We start from the raw sequence: 17,509 nt of genomic DNA on the forward strand, positions 1-17,509 counted from the left end.
TATTATCAACAATATAGATATGTACCTTCAGTAAAGCATGCTTCAGGCTCCATGGATTCTTCTGGTGTTTCTTCTGGCTGCTCCCCCTCTCCAGGTGGACTGATGTCAACTGTGCTCCCTTCAGATGAGCTGCTTTCAGCCAGTTTCTGTCAAAGAAACCCAATGTATGCTATTTATCAGGATAGGTCACAAATACCTAACGCCAAGCAGGTAATAGCCTCTAAGCAGTGGATTTGATGTTGGCAAGATTTTTTTTTAAACTTTTATTTTACTGAATATAAGTTGAAATGACTCGTGTAAAGCTTGTATTATCATGAAATTGCATGTGGATACATGCATAAAGTAAACTTATATACATATTACATTCAAAAGAATATTTATGCCACTTCTAAAGAAGGCATGAAATATTTATGAAAAATATACATTTAATCCAACACTCCAGGTGTAATCTTCATTGACATGAAAATACACTTTACCATTCAGTATGTAAGGGATTCCAAGCTTCTGCAATTTCTGAGCATCAGAAAGGAAGATCAGTACATTAGCTTTAGGACAATTTTGACACATTTTTTAACTTTTGTTTGCTACTAAAATGGATGAACTAGGGCAGCAGCACTCATGAATCAAAGTGGTACACACACTTGCTCTGGAGCTTTATAAAAAGCGCATATTCCTGTAGATTCTCTTTGCAGATTCTGGTGTTTTCATTATACAAGGGGTTAAAATCATCTGCCAATTAAATTCCTTTATAGCTTTAGTAATGGCACAAACAAATTGTATGCCAACACATGAACAAGCCTGGGTACTACTCTGAAATATGAGAATCAGTAGCTGGGCATTCCATTTGTGTAGTCTGGGATACAAGATATTTTGCACAAATACATCTATACAGCATTCATGGCTGCCCTGACAAACCAACTAAAAAGATGATGTAAGCAGGCAAATACTTAGATGGTTATTATTTAATAATATAAAATTTAAAAAATGTTTCCTTCCAAATTCTACCTGATTTTCAATTCAAAACTAGTTAAAATACAAACTATGTACCCTTGTTCTGCAAGTAAGAAATTCCTCAAAATTAAACCTAAATTAAGGACGGTGCCACTATTTTGACTTAACTGAACTGAAATAAGGGCTTTTGAAACTTTGTTATAGAAATTATACGTAACTCCACTTAAAAGCAAGTTAGACAAATTTGATCCACATGAAGATTCCTCCTTCTATTCATTTCTGTGGTAAGAAAATTAGAGGAGACAGTGGTGTAGAGGTAATATCACTGAGCTAGTAAACCAGAGGTCCAACCTAACCTCCTGGGGACATGGGTTCAGATACCACCATGGCAGTTGATGGAATAAATATCTGGAGTTAAATGATAGTTTCGTGGCACATAAAAGCCCATCTGGTTCACTAATGCCTTATCTGGTCTGGACTCCAGGTCCACAGCAATCATATATCTGTGGGATTTTTTTTCTAAAATGGACTAGCAAGCCACTCAGTTGTCAAGGCAACTAAGGTTGGGAGACAAATGCTGGCCTTGCCAGTGATGCCCACATCCCATGTCAGAATAAAAAAAACTCTATTTGCAACAAGTAATTTCATTGCAAATGCAACTTAGCCATGTACCTCAGTCAACCACAATAACTTTGAGACTTCTTATTCTTCAGTCTCCATCATTAGTACCTATTAATGACTCCTGGTTTCACAACCAAAGCCTGAGTAAGCATTATAACTGTAATGTTTCACAATGCAGTAGCAGAAAGCAATCTAAATGGGCTCTAGGCAATGCAATCTATCAAAAAAGCAGAATTTTAATTTGAGACTGAATAAGGAAGGATTTCTTTTAAATTATATTCACCTAACTTACAATTCTTTGGATCAGTTTGTTCACGTGTATCAACTGTCAATCACAGTGACATGTGAGAGCAAAAGACTATGCATAAGGTGCCTGACAATTACAGCAAAATATTCCCAGGCCTCAGTATGATTGACAATCGGTATTTTTGAAGATATTCTATTAAAGTGAATTACATTTTAGTGACTGCACTCAAAATTAAAAATATGAACACACTCAAATTCAGTCACCTATTAAAATATATTGTGACACAATGGAAATTCTCCACAATTACATTCTGATTGTACTTATTGTGACACACTGCAGGTGAAATTGGCAATTCTTACAAAGTGAGAGGAAGATGTATCATCTTTTAAAGATTGTGACACCAATAATTTGACCCAGCCTACTCTTTAAACTGTCAATCATTATAATATTTGACTTTGTTTAAAACAATGTATGGTTCATGTTTTATATGTTAATGTATTTCAAAGCAATGGCTTAGATCAGTTTACTTTTTTGCCCAAAATTTTGAATCAATTAGCATCGTAATGCTGAAGTCTGAATAAAAGAATTTTTTGTTAAACGCAAGTTTTTTTGTGGAAGTTTGTACTTCCCTCTTACAAAGAATTGGAATTATATATGTTCAGAACAAGCAGCAGATCAGCAATTAGTTTTTACTGGTAGTGACACTGACCCTTGTACAAAAATTCGACTGAAACATTTTAGAACTACTAACTTTCCTTGATTTAAGTTGGGTACGCATTTTATCAAGTCACTACACATCAGGTCATACAGACAGACCTCAAAAATTCATTGAACCACAATGTCTTTAGATTACCAGCACTGCATGCATCATTCCATCAAATATTACTAAGAATAGGTAATCTGAAGCTCCATGTGCCAAAAACATTGTAGTTTATCTTTCTGTCCTTACAAATCAGATGTTTATGAAACTTTTCTTCACTTACATTGCCTATGTCAAAAGTGCAAAATATGCAGTTTAAGTTGGCACTAGCCAAGTAGCATGTTGGTATTCTACAAGTTTCGTTCACTAGAATTTGGTCTTCAGTTTTGGTCAGATTAATCAAGTTCAAAATCCTCTACCAGCTTTGGGGTTAGTTTGGTTCAGCTGCCCATCTGTTTCCATGCAGAATGGCCAAAATATCTTGTTATATAGTTTAAACCTTCCATTATATGGTCAACACTACTTTTACCTGTCATTTTTTTATACTTATAAATACAAATAGAAAAGCATCAAATATGCTATGGGTTGTATATAGTGGGTGAGCTGAAACAATACTCATTGAGGAACACAGTTTACTGAAAAATGCCAAGAAGCTAATGCTGAACTTAAAGTCATCTGATGGACCATCAGAGGAAGAAAAGACAAAAAACAAATTGAATGTTAATTTGGTAAAGAGAATTAATAACCTTTAGCAATAGTTTAATTTTTATAGCAATGAGCAGTAATTAGTTTTCATGTACAATAAATTGGTCTTACAATTCTCTTCTCAATGAAAACTGGTCTGCTTCTGGTAAACAGCTGTAATAATAACCAGATAAGTTAGACTAGATAGGCGGCAGAAGGTAACGCACCTTTTATGAATGTTATTGTTGGTTATTAATGTAGAAAATTAAAACATTAAGGCTCGAAATGAATAACACAAAATGTACTTTAAAGTTGCAACATTCATAAGATGCATAGACAAGTCCATTGCTCAGATCCCTATGCTTATGGCACACAGATTAAACCACAGGGACTTAAAGATGCTTCAAAGTTATGTTCCTCCCATAACCTGATTCTACATTATTTGGATTTATTTTCCAATGAGGATGGGAAGAATTTACAAGCTCTGTTTTATCAGAAAATAGTTCAACTGAACCTCTAACCAAGTGTAAATAATTGAGTTATTTTTCAGCATGATCTTTTTTTCTGAAAATTAAAAGCGTATATTGCTAATAAATGTAAGATGTATCATGCTACACCATTTTGGTCATGATAATGTGCTATTTGTGGTATTTCTACACACAGTTAACAATTACTTTAGTACTTAATTCTGATTATTGTACTTTGCTTTCCTAGATAAGCTGTATGTAATGGCTACCAAAAGCCACAATGTGTCTTATTTAAATATTTTCAATCTTCTCACATATATGTACCATGCAAGATTTTACATTATTATGAGACTTATGTGAGAGTTACGTACCTTTCATGCAGGGAACATAGGGTTGGATCTTCCCATCCCTGTGGAGATAGGGTTGGAGGTGGGGTGGGGAGTGCCGGGAAAATAGAGGGGAGCCGCATCGTGATAGCTTCCCGATGCATTTCCGCCATCAAGGAAGTTTGCCAGGGAAATGCGGGAACCAGATCGGCTACCTGCACCACGGAGACGGGCAGCCAATTAAGATGATTAAGGCCCCAAATAAGGGACGGTTTTGCAGCCTTCCTGGCATTTTGCCATCAGCTGAGCGATCCCTTGCCCCATGCGGAGATTGCCATCTCAATGGAGGTGGCCTGCCTGTGGCAGGTTGTGGGGGCCTTTGGAGATGGAGCACCATGCTTCAAAGACAGAGCCATGGGGCAGGAAAGGCCGCACTTGCAGCCCAAACTAATCCTCTGGAGGGGTTTCTTCTCCGCTCCGAGGGGCCTTACCAGCCTCAATCCTCCTCAGTTTTTAATCATATCTCTCAGATTTATGGGTGCTATACCTGTGTGAGGTAGAAGACAAAGCATGACCAGCTCTCAAACATTGGCTCCTTTCCTATGATCCATAATTGTTCAGTTAAGGATAAATGAATGTACAAGAGTCGACAATGGCAAGTAAAGAACATAATCCACTAAGTATCAGATGTCCTTACATTACCTGCTTTGTCTTGATACATTGGGTTAACATATTTGAAATTAAAATTAAATCTTACTATATTTCCACAGCTTGTAATCCATTCATTTCAACTACATATAATTTTCTCAAAAGGTTGCAGTATTAAGCAAATGGCTACTCATAAGAACATAAGCTGTATACACACCTGTATGAGTGATATTTTCAATTTAAGCTAACATCTATCAAGAATATTTCACTTTCTTACTTTCAATTTACTGCTCTCAATGATCACTTAAATCTACTTTGAAGTCTGGATAGATGTTACAATTATTCAAGAAAAGCAAATATCAAAGAGAACCACGAGTTACCACCAACATTAAGCTACATCACTTATCATAAAATAATCACAAAATTTATTCATACAACCTGATCTGATGTAAGCACAAAATAAAGCATAAACACAGCTCAGAAATCTAAGGCTTCTTGTTAAATTCCTGTGTTTTTTCTGCATCACCTCCCAAAGCAATCTCATGTCCAGACTTAAATTTGGTTTTGAAAGCATAATTTTGAAAGCCAATTTTTTCAGATTTCTTTGTAGTTTTTAAGTCAACCCATACAATGCTAACTTATTAAATCTTTCTACAAATTGTTTATGATTGGGTAATTACTAATATTGTTTTATTAATAGGTGCACACATCTGATTTAAATAACAACCTGCCATAGAATTCACTCCATATGACTATTAGCACGTTATTTAAACCTGGCTCTATTCATGTTTCCTTTATTTTTGCATCTTCCTGTCCTTCCCCTAAATACTGCAGTTTCAGTTACTAGCTTTCATTCTTTTCAAATTCTTTTACCTTTATTTTGATTTTGTTTATCAATTTCTGTCTCTGCCTCTACTTGATGCTGAAATCTCTGCCCATATTCCCTCAATTTCCCCACAATCTCTAATTTACCCTTTATGTCTTTAATGTTTTATGTAATTCTCTAAATCCTGCCCTTTCTTTCTAGTTGTCTCTCAGTAGAAGAAAAACAATGAACAAAAAGAGGCTTTGCCAGTTTTGCCCACATCCCACCAACAAAGTAAAAAATAATTCTCAATAGTTACCAGGTGTTGTATAGAATAGAAGTTGTAAATATTACAACCACAATATATTTAAACAAATCAATTATTTTATTATTTATAAAATGTCAGATTGATATTGTTTTTGGACTGGTTATTTTCTTGTCTAATGTATTCAAGTTTGTAGAAGTTTCTAAGCACACAAAAATGTGTTCATGTTATTGTGACAAAATGTTTTTATGCACTAAATGAATACTTCTATTTAGAACACACGTCATGTAACCTCACAAATATCTAACAACAGTTACACAACAAAAATCATTGCACTAAACATTTTGCACTAATTGCTACTACTTCAAAAGCATGCATTTCAGGGTCATTGTCTTTGCTCCTGCCAACTAGTGGCCAAGATATCTGGGTTTAGGCAAGTGGGGTGTATACACTACAAGTTGTGCAAATAGCAACACTACAGGGGTCATTTTAACTTTTATCGTCAGGTGAAAAATAGTGATAGCGAGTTGTCAACCCGTTTTACACCTTATCTATATTTTCCATTGAAAAAGTTAAAATTACCCAATGCCTGGATTTTTCGGTAGCTTGTTTTGGAGACTCTTACGCATGAGTGTTTTCTTGCATCATCCAGCAGACTGACCAGAAAGTTGTTGTTAAAGAAAACCAGCATGACATTTCCCTTTGACTATTTAAAACATTATTCTGTCAACATTCTGAGCACAGTGCTACATCACGTTTCCATTTCTCTGGTTTAGAATAGCACTAAGGAACTAATCCAATAGCTCTGTTGAACTGCAACTAATAACTTATAACAATGCCTTGTATCTTGTGAAATAGTCCTGCTGACATCTTCTTAATGTATTAATAATGTAGTGTTCTATTCTAATGCTACACCACTCCATTACAAATACTGAAACTGAAACCCATCTACAATTGTACAATATGTAGGTCAGGATTTGATTTTATGTGCTCCAGAAATGCTACAAGCTACAAATTGACACAATGTCAATTTTCCATTCTGATTAAAAGAGAAAAAATACATTCAAAATACACACTCAGCAAGCAGAAAAATGGGAAACTATATACAGTTTAAAAATCTGGTTAGCAGAAGAATCACGACCATACCGATTTCTATTACTAGAGTTCGGAAAAGTATTGGAAAGTTTGGCTAAAGAGCTAGATTGATGAGGCTTCTGAAAGTGGGAAAGGATATTAAAAGACAGAGAGGTTTAGTAAAGAGAATTCCAGTGTTCTTATAGCTGAAGGCTCTTACCTTAAAGTGCAGCAGAGGAAGAGTGAGAATCACAAGTCTGAGTTGGAAGAGCAGAGAGTGCAAACTAAGATTTAAGGTTAAGGGTGTTACAGAGATAGAGCAGAAGAAATCATGGAGGAATTTGTAAAAGCGGATAAGGATTTTTGAAATGAATGCATTCTGGAACAGAACGCTGGTTCAGGTCAGTAAGGGCAATAAATAAGCTGGATTTAGTCTGGGAAAGGTAGACGTAGGCTGCAGAATCTGAGCCAGGAGATGAAGGTGACATGGATTAGTTTCAATGACAGTGGAGGTGAGATAGAGAAATCAGTGTGAGATCTCAGAGAAGTAGAAACAGGCACCCTTGGTGATCGACATGGTATGGAGTGAGAAGCTCAACTCAGAATCATCAAGTTACATATGGAAACTGACCTAATGTTTACAGGTTTGGCACCATGAAAATAAGAGGAAAGCCAAGGATGTCTGTGTGGGTGCAGGAGGCGAAGACATTACAGCCATTGCCCCCAGGGGACTTCTCCCGTGGGCCTCAGAGTGACCGAAATGAGGGTCCCCTGACCCCTGGAGCCTGCTGGAGACCACCAGGGTTTACCTGGAGGTCTCCCCATGTGGTAGTGGGCCCCCTGCCACTGGAAAAATGCCAGTGGAGGCAGGAACAGGCCCTTAATTGTTCACTTAAGTGGCTCAGTTTCCTCTGGGCGGGAGGTCCATATGCCACTTTCCCCACCCCTGGCGAGATGGCATGACGGCAGGAAGACGGCAGGCATTCAATCCTCCGCCTTCCTGTGCCATATTACTGGATCCCACCCTGCCTCTGACTCCCAGCCTGTCCCTAGAGGGCTGGTAAAATCCAGCCCAATAAGTCTGTCTCATACAGGAGATGAATCTGATGAGAGTTGGTGGGGGCATAATTGGGAGAAGCTATAGTGTGGTGTAGGAGTTGAGGAGAGGAGGGGTCAGGATCAAACAAATGCAGTAATTCATGTAATCATTCTTCTGTATGAGTCAATTTTTATTGGTAAGTCCAGTAAGCCAATGTTGAGCTAAAGATAATATCGTATAGTTACATGTAAGTATTCACTCTCTGCAGCATCCCTAATCCTATAGGATTTTTCAATACTGTAAAGAACTGATGAAAACAGAAATATGATTATACACAATTGCTCGTTACTTTTAGTTTATTGTATTTGTATATTATCTTGCATCAGTATTAGAAAAGCATGGAATTAGACATTTTTTCTCATTTATTGATAATTCTTTAAGAAATAAATTATATAGATAAAGCACATTTGGAAAAATGTAATTACATTTCTCAAAAGCACATCACCTTTTCCTAATTTTTCATAGTTTTAATTTAAGGCAAATTGTAACATTAAATATGCTACCTTGTAATTTATATAACTTTATATTGGGTTACTTACATATATTCTTTATAAGTGCTGAAAATCTTGAATTTAATCTTAACCGTCTTACCTATACTTGAAAGATCATAACAGTAATTCACCTTGATTTGTTTTATACAGCAGAAAAACAAAATATCTTCTTACCTCTTTGCTTCCTTCCAGGTCTGATTCACTAGTAAAGTCTTCTGTGTTTAGGTTTTCAAAGTCTGATTCTCCCACAGCTATTGGCACAGTTACAGTGAGTGTTGGATTGTGAATAAAGGACATGTAGTCACATTCATCTGCATTGTATTTCCCCACACTACTGCCAATTCCACTGGTGGTGCAATTTCCATCCTTATGATATTCAACCTCTTTAATGATTTCAACTGTTGTGTGATCAGAGATGTATATGTCTTTCTTGTTATGCAAGTCATCAAGAGGTTTGATGTCTTCTGTGACTTTGCTCCTGATAAAGGTTCTCTGAAAAAATTCTCGCACATTTCTTTTTACATAATCAATGCCTCTCTGTATCCTCCCCACAGCAATCTGCAAATTATTCATTTCACTGTCATCGTCTGTAGCAGCAAGGTTGTCAGCACTAAATGAACTCAGTAGCAAAGCCAAAAATAAATTCAACACCTGGTGGTTAAAAAGAGCATAAACATATTAACCTTCTAACTGACCCTATACATTCATACATAAAACAGGCAACATAAAGCTTTTTTCTGTTTATATTTCCAGATTTCCAGCATCTGCTATATTTTTTCATAATCTCAGGTAATTAATAGTATATGCAATGCTGTGTATGAATATGAGCCATAATGAACATGAGGAACTGTCTTCTACCAAGACAATATTCTTAGCCCAAATCTAAGAAACTATTAGATGCAGTAAATGATTAAAAGAATCTTCAAACTGTAAGAGCTACAAATTATTAAAAACTTAATTTACACAAAGCACTATAACCACAAATTTACTTTTAATATTTGAGTCATTTTTCTTTTTCACTTACTATTCTAACCACACCATAAAAGATTTTTCAAAAATATTTTGTTACTTACCACAAGATTACCTATTACCATGACCATCATAAAGACCATGAGGCACATATATTGACCAGCTACTTCCATGCAGTCCCACATTGTCTCAATCCATTCTCCACACAACACACGGAACACGATCAGAAAGGAATGAAAGAAGTCTTTCATGTGCCAGCGAGGCAGTTTACAGTTCTTATCAATTTTGCAGACACATTCCTTGTAGTGTTTACCGAAGAGCTGCATGCCCACCACAGCAAAGATGAAGACAATGATGGCTAACACCAAGGTTAAGTTGCCCAAAGCACCTACTGAGTTGCCAATAATTTTAATCAGCATGTTCAGTGTTGGCCATGACTTTGCCAATTTAAAAACTCTGAGCTGAAAAACAATGGTTCATGATAAAAAAAATTATTTATTAGCATCAGCAATACTTTCTTCAGTAGCCTTACCATTTACTATCTAAAGTTCTCACAACTAACTCTTTCAAGTAAAATCAATTGAAATGTAATGTTAAAATCACCAAAAATGAACAGAAATCAAGCAAAGTTTATTTTCAACTAATTGTAATATTGGCACATTATAATGTAGACTGTATAAAACAGGTATACATCAAAAAAAATTATAATTACCAATCTGAAAGATCGCAGTACGGATAGTCCTTCCACGTTAGCGAGACCAAGTTCCATTAGACTGAGGCTCACAATAATGCCATCAAAAATGTTCCATCCTTCTTGGAAGTAATAATAAGGATCCAGGGCTATGATTTTGAAAATCATTTCACCAGTAAAGATACCAGTAAATACCTATATGAACACAATGGAGGTCATTGCTTCTTTTTACACATTGCACTGAAAATTGCATACAGTGCAATTTCTGCCCTCTGGCACTCACAGGATCAGCAAATATAATAAATTGTCCGAGAAACAGAAACCTTTAGATCTATCTATCTAGTGCTCTAAGCAGTGCATTTCTACTCATTTTAATTGATAAATGTTGTCATGGTATTCAATCGTATTCAATTTTCACATGAATGTTCTATTTTTTCATGTTTTGTTATTCTCTGATTGGAAACCTGGGCCTTGCTACAATGATTTTAATGGAGGCATAACTATTTAAAATAAACAAATTAATGCTTTTGCTCAAATAATTGAAGGAGAAATTTCAGATGAATGTAATAAGTGTTCATCTGCTGTCATCTAACCTCATAATTTCAAGGCCTTGGTTTTTCTTCAATTTAAACTGAAGGAGTCTGAATGATATACATTAGTCTTTCACACTCACCACAAATAAGAGAATACTAAAATTAATGTGGCACTTGGTTAGTTTTGCTCTGGAATTTTTTTTGCAGCCATCAGCATTATTCATAGTTATATTTTCCAGTAAGTGTAAATATAGTATCTGGGCAAAAGTCTCATTTTCAGCCTGCAACCAATGCTTACTTTTATGAATTGCAAAGTAAAGGTTGAATGTAGTTGGACAAAGCTGTAATATCCTTTCATACATACTGATACTCATGTGGGATAAGTAAACCTACCATAATCATATTTTACAGTTTCATAATATATTAACAGAACTTAGGAGATGCCCAACAACCACTTAGTAGGTGCTTCTTTCAACATATCTTGGCTACCTTGTTAAAAATGTTACACATGCACTGGCCAGCAATGCTGAATGTATTATTGGTAATAATTGGTAAAAGAAAAAACAACTAATGTTGGCCTAACAAATAACTGCAACATAAAAAATTTGCAGGTCTGCTGGGAGGACACCCTATAGGTCAAAACATATTGTTTGCAGACACGTACCAAGTTCCCATATGTGAGCACATCTTCGAAGCTTTCTGTCATTGGGTAATGTTCCATGGCCATAAAAAGGGTATTCAGCACAATACAGATAGTAATAGCGAGGTCCACAAATGGATCCATCACAATTAAATGAACAATTTCCTTTATTTTTAGCCAGTGTGGATGGCAATCCCAGATCAAGAAGGTATTTGCAAATTTATACCAGCACGGAGGACATTTCTGTTGAGATTCTTCAAGCTCTAGAAAACGTAAACAAAATACATTTATAAAAAAGCTGCTGAAATAAATAACTTTATAATAAATTTATGAGCAGTAACAGTAAATGGCCAATATTAAGTTGAGTGGCGCCTGTATTTTCCACACTGCATGCACACGTTTGGGGTGTGGGTCACGCTGGACGCAATTTTGGATAGTTGTCAGTGTAGGCACAGGGAGCGCAGCAGAAGTATGCAATGTAGGCTGATCGTGACATCAGCCAGCGTGTAATGCTGATTTGATGTCAGCAGCGCCATTTCCAAACTGAATGTACCAATTAACACCTACTTGCTCCCAATCATGGGTGCTGTAGTTACCACATACCTTAGCCAGCATCATGAGACGAAGATTGAGCAAAGGCAGTACGGAAAAGGACACGCTGCTTATGGAGGGAGGTGGAGGAGGGGTAAGAAGCCTTATCCACCCATGTGGCTGGATTTTTCCTTCAAAAAAGGCACAGTGCACGTGTGAGATTTGCGGTGTGGAGCCGCCGTGATATTTCACGCAGCGGCTCATTTACATGGTGGCACAGACTGCCTGCCCCCGATGACGTAGAGGGGGTGGGCGCTCCATCCCCGGCAATGCCTCCTCCAATGAGGAATAGATGGTACATTTACATTTAAAAATTTAATAAAAGAAAGAAGCCCCTTGCAGTGACCAAACAATTCATTTATTGCCCTCTCCTCCTAAAAAAAACTTTTTTTCCAATCCCAACTTTCCCCCCTGAACTTTGTTACCTTTGCCCTTCAACCCCTTCCCATCATCCCCTCAGCCAAGAGTAACAGTTTTCCCTGTTCCCCCCGCCCCCCTGAAAACTTTGCTCCTCCCCTCTCCCCATCTCTGAACGGAGATCCAAATGCACGGGACTTCCAGCAATCAGCTGGAATATCGACGTGAGATGGCTGTCGTGGAGAGGTGAATAATTATTCAGTGATTAGCATTCATTTAAATATTTAGATTAAGGTTCCGTCGCCAAGTGACGGGGGTCTGCCATGAGGTCTTGCCACCGCCAGTAAAATGGGGTGGGGTCTTCCTGGTGTGGAGGCCCGTGGCAGGCCTCTTCCAGAAGTATTTTCTGGGCCCCCACAACCACAAAGCCCAACATCAGGGGGGCTGGTAAAATCCAGCCTATGGTCTTCCAAGAGCAATTCTCTTACCTCAACTCAAGCCAGGAGCAGTGTGTGTATCGACTTGGTTTTACAAAGGAGGTACTCACGGAAATCTGCCACCTCTTGAAGGCAGATCAGCAACCTCAGAGCAGGGCAAGGACAGTGCTGCCAGTGGCTGTGAAGGTGACTGTGGCCCTGAATTTCTTTGCATCAGGATCCTTCCAAGCTGGAGCAGGCAACATCTATACGATCTTCCAGTTCGCTGTCCACTGTTTTGTAAGGAAGGTGACTGATGCCCTTTATGCCAGGAGAGGGGAATTCATCACCTTCCCTTTTAAAAATTCATTCATGGGATGTGGGCATCGTTGGCAAGGCCAGCATTTGTTGCTCATCCCTAATTGGCCTTGGGAAGGTGGTGGTAACCTGCCTTCTTAAACCATATAGCCGATATCCTAGACTCCTCCATCACCATCCCTGGGTACGTCCTATCCCACTGGCAAGACAGATCAACGAGAGGTGGCGACACAGTGGTATACAGTTAGCAAATGCAGGCGGACTGTGCACATTGACTTTGCCAGGATAGCAAGCTTCCCCATGGTGCAGTATGCCAATGACTGCAAACACGTGACATTGTGACACCACATCTAAATGAAAAAATATACTGCAACCTCAAAGGGTTCTACTCCCTGAATATGCAGTTGGTGTGAGTATGCTCGGCACATCATGCAGGTGAATGCTTTCTATCCTGGCAGCTGGCACTCTAGCGAGCTGGCACCTGTGCTACCCTTTCCCTCTGCCCTGCCTGCAGGCCACTCATGTGCATTGTCTCACCACATGCAAATCCCATTTCCAAGTCGCCTTTTAAAGTACTGTGTCAGTATCTGAGCTGAGCTGGTGGCTGCCAGTGTAAGAAAAAATGATGGTATTTCTTCAGCATCAGTCTTTTCTTCCTCTTGCATTTTTTACTTCTGCACCACCGTCTGGCCAGGTTGCTGTGATTGTATATCTGAAAGGAGAAAGGCACAAGGATAGGGTTGTGTTGAGGGGAGAGGAGGAAAGTAAGAGGTGCATGCTTATACCATCTGCACTTTGTGAAACAGAGGAGATTGTGGGATGAGGGTAAAATGGGATGTCAATAGGAGGATTCAGGATGAGCACATCATCATCTTTGATGGTTTCAGCCCTGCTGCAGTCATGGCTGTTCCAATGATGCCGAGCACCGTCTCCTCCTGCCTCTCCTCTGCTGGCTTGCTGCTGCAGCCTGTGGTTGTTTGTGGTCTTATCCTGCAAGTATGGTGCAATCTGTTTGGGTGATGTGCCTGTCATAACTGAATAGCTGGCAATGGACTGGATTGTCACGCTGGCGGGGTTCCTGTCCTGGACCGAAAAGACAAGGGATACACCGCTTCGACCTTTCGGAGGCCCCCCAGCACAATTCTACAGTGCTCAGGCACTAAAGTCTTTAAAGACTGGGATCCCGCCTCCAAAAGCTGCCGGCCATGCCATTCCGGCAGGCACCATGATGGGGGTGGGGTGGAGGAAGGGTTGGCAATGAGTGCAAGGGGTGGGTGTGACGGGAGGTGGATTGTTCGCCACCGGGGGCCCTCCCTGGTCAACAGATTGCTCACAGGGGAGGCCTCCCCACCCAAGCCCGTAGGGAAGTCTCCTTGTTTCACTGGGTGACCTACCTGCATGGGGGAGGGCACCCACCTGACACTGGTTTAATTCCAGCGGTGACTGACCACTTAAGGGCCTCAATTGGCCTCTGGGTGGGAAGGCGATCTTCGGCCTTTCCCAACCCCAAATTTATCGCGTTGCGATGGGAAGGCGATGTGCCCTCTGCCTCCCCGAAGCCTCGCATCACAATTCTATGGGCTCCCCCACCTCCTCGCCCAACTCTGGGGGGCGCATTAAATCCAGCCCAATGTGTGCAAGCTGTAAGGTGTGGGTGTGAATCTTGAAGCGGTGTGAAGTGTGCCAGAGTGTGATGAAACTATAAGTATGAGTCACGGCTGATAGAAATTGTCCAATAACTGGGCCCCTCCTGCGGTGTGCAGCCACTCAACAACGTGTTTAGTACTGGCTGTATGCTGCAATCATGGCAATGAGCAGGCAGCACAAAGTTTGTGTGGTGCCTACATCAGAAGGAACAGGGGGTAATTGCACATCACCAGCCTTGCATCCATTTTCGGGGACTAACCAATTACACCCTCAATGATTTTATACAGTTCAGAAAGTAAATATGACATGTATTTTTATTTTTATTTTTATTCATTCATGGGATGTGGGCGTCACTGGCCAGGCCAGCATTTATTGCCCATCCCTAATTGCCCTTGAGAAGGTGGTGGTGAGCTGCCTTCTTGAACTGCTGCAGTCCATTTGGGGTAGGTATACCCACAGTGCTGTTAGGAAGAGTTCCAGGATTTTGACCCAGCGACAGTGAAGGAACGGCGATATAGTTCCAAGTCAGGATGGTGTGTGACTTGGAGGGGTACTTGCAGGCGGTGGTGTTCCCATGCATTTGCTGCACTTGTCCTTCTAGTTGGTAGAGGTCATGGGTTTGGAATGTTCTGTCTGAGGAGCCTTGGTGCATTGCTGCAGTGCATCTTGTAGATGGTACACACTGCTGCCACTGTGCGTCGGTGGTGGAGGGAGTGAATGTTTGTAGATGGGGTGCCAATCAAGCGGGCTGCTTTGTCCTGGGTGGTGTCAAGTTTCTTGAGTGTTGTTGGAGCTGCACCCATCCAGGCAAGTGGAGAGTATTCCATCACACTCCTGACTTGTGCCTTGTAGATGGTGGACAGGCTTTGGGGAGTCAGGAGGTGAGTTACTCGCCTCAGGGTTCCTAGCCTCTGACCTGCTCTTGTAGCCACGGTATTTATATGGCTACTCCAGTTCAGTTTCTGGTCAATGGTAAACCCCAGGATGTTGATAGTGGGGGATTCAGCGATGGTAATGCCGTTGAATGTCAAGGGGAGATGGTTAGATTCTCTCTTGTTGGAGATGGTCATTGCCTGGCACTTGTGAGGCGCGAATGTTACTTGCCACATATCAGCCCAAGCCTGGATATTGTCCAGGTCTTGCTGCATTTCTACACGGACTGCTTCCGTATCTGAGTCGCGAATGGTGCTGAACATTGTGCAATCATCAGCGAACATCCCCACTTCTGACCTTATGATTGAAGGAAGGTCATCGGTGAAGCAGCTGAAGATGGTTGGGCCTAGGACACTACCCTGTGGTACTCCTGCAGTGACGTCCTGGAGCTCAGATGATTGACCTCCAACAACCACAACCATCTTCCTTTGCGCTAGGTATGACTCCAGCCAGCGGAGGGTTTTCCCCCTGATTCCCATTGATCTCAGTGTTGCTAGGGCTCCTTGATGCCATACTCAGTCAAATGCTGCCTTGATGTCAAGGGCAGTCACTCTCACCTCACCTCACCTCTAGAGAAAACACTTTAGGTATCGCGTCAAATGTCCCCACAAAAGTCAATTCTTTTTCAAATATCTGTGGCTTTTTAGGCTGTGTTTACATTTCATGGATAAGTGGGATTACAGTTGCTGAAGGGAATATTTATTACAATGCTTTCCAGTCTATTTGTCATTTCAGCCATTTAAAATAGCTTTTTGATAATTTCCACACGAGTCCATTTATTTAATTAGATTTACGATTTCTCCACTTAATCCTCTTCTACTGTAGGTGGTGTTTCATGCTGGGGTACAGTTCCACGGGTTACAACCACACTCCAGCTTGATGTTGTCTCTGGGCTGTTTTCTTAAAGTTGCATTTCCATAATATCCTGGCAACTTTTAAAGTTATTATTTATTGGATAGGCATTGTTAGAATTAACACAGTGGCGCAGTGGTTAGCACCGCAGCCTCACAGCTCCAGGGACCCAGGTTCGATTCTGGGTACTGCCTGTGTGGAGTTTGCAAGTTCTCCCTGTGTCTACGTGGGTTTTCCCCGGATGCTCCGGTTTCCTCCCACAGCCAAAAGACTTGCAGGTGATAGGTAAATTGGCCGTTGTAAATTACCCCTAGTGTAGGTAGGTGATAGGGAATATGGGATTACTGTAGGGTTAGTATAAATGGGTGGTTGTTAGTCGGCATAGACTCGGTGGGCCGAAGGGCCTGTTTCAGTGCTGTATCTCTAATAAAACTATTGGGTCAGTCAGAAATATCCATCAGTAGGTAGGAAAGCTTAATCTTTGCTTGCCAATGAGGCACACTCCACTATCATCACAACAATTTTTTCTGATTTGCTGAAAAGGTTTCATAATTAAAGAATTCAGCACATGGCAGAAACATCAGACTCAAAACTATGTAACTTTTCAGTGCATGAATTTGATCTTAGATGCCACAAAATTTTTACGTCTAGTCTGTGCATTGGAATTTTGTGGCTCTCTGCAATGGTTAGGAAACTGAATGCAAATAAGGCAAGGTTTACAATTTGCCGAGCAGTAAATTAAATCCTGCAGTTTCAATGAATTTATAGTGTGAAAGCCATGAGGTATATTAATGCATTGTCTCCCACACTTTTCTTTAAGAACTGCTAATAATTGCAGTTATGATCATCTAGTTCATGGTTTATATTAATATTTTAGAGGTCACTTTTAGTTTTGGAAATTGAATGCATAGCTGTAAGAATTTCAAAAGGTTGTAGACCACCCAAGATTTAAAGTTCAATGATCTCTCCGTGAGTGCTTACAGAGAATTCTTCAAGTGAGAACCAGGCCAAATACAATAAGTTGAGAGGGGAAGTGAAGAGGAAAATAAGACTGGCAAAGAGAGAATATCAGAATAGAATGGCAGTTAACATAAATGGGAATCCAAAAATCTTCTACCAGCACGTAAATAGTAAGTGGGTAATAAGAGATGGGCTGGTTCCTATTAGGGACAAAAAGGGTGATA

General features: G+C 39.9%; 1 protein-coding gene across 1 annotated transcript in view; it reads right to left on the reverse strand.

Moving 5' to 3' along the window:
- scn1laa (sodium channel, voltage-gated, type I-like, alpha) overlaps positions 1–17,509 on the reverse strand; it is a 222,916-nt gene that overhangs the window by 109,025 nt on the left and 96,382 nt on the right. Inside the window, exons 14-18 of the mRNA XM_068035216.1 lie at positions 11,236–11,474; positions 10,060–10,233; positions 9,452–9,808; positions 8,553–9,029; positions 26–146 (exon numbers count right to left, since the gene is read on the reverse strand). Of these exons, the coding sequence (XP_067891317.1) occupies positions 26–146; positions 8,553–9,029; positions 9,452–9,808; positions 10,060–10,233; positions 11,236–11,474 (1,368 nt within the window). The remainder of the gene's footprint in view (positions 1–25; positions 147–8,552; positions 9,030–9,451; positions 9,809–10,059; positions 10,234–11,235; positions 11,475–17,509) is intronic.

This window comes from Heterodontus francisci, chromosome 7 (genome assembly GCF_036365525.1).
Source record: "Heterodontus francisci isolate sHetFra1 chromosome 7, sHetFra1.hap1, whole genome shotgun sequence".
In the NCBI taxonomy this organism is placed as follows: domain Eukaryota; kingdom Metazoa; phylum Chordata; class Chondrichthyes; order Heterodontiformes; family Heterodontidae; genus Heterodontus; species Heterodontus francisci.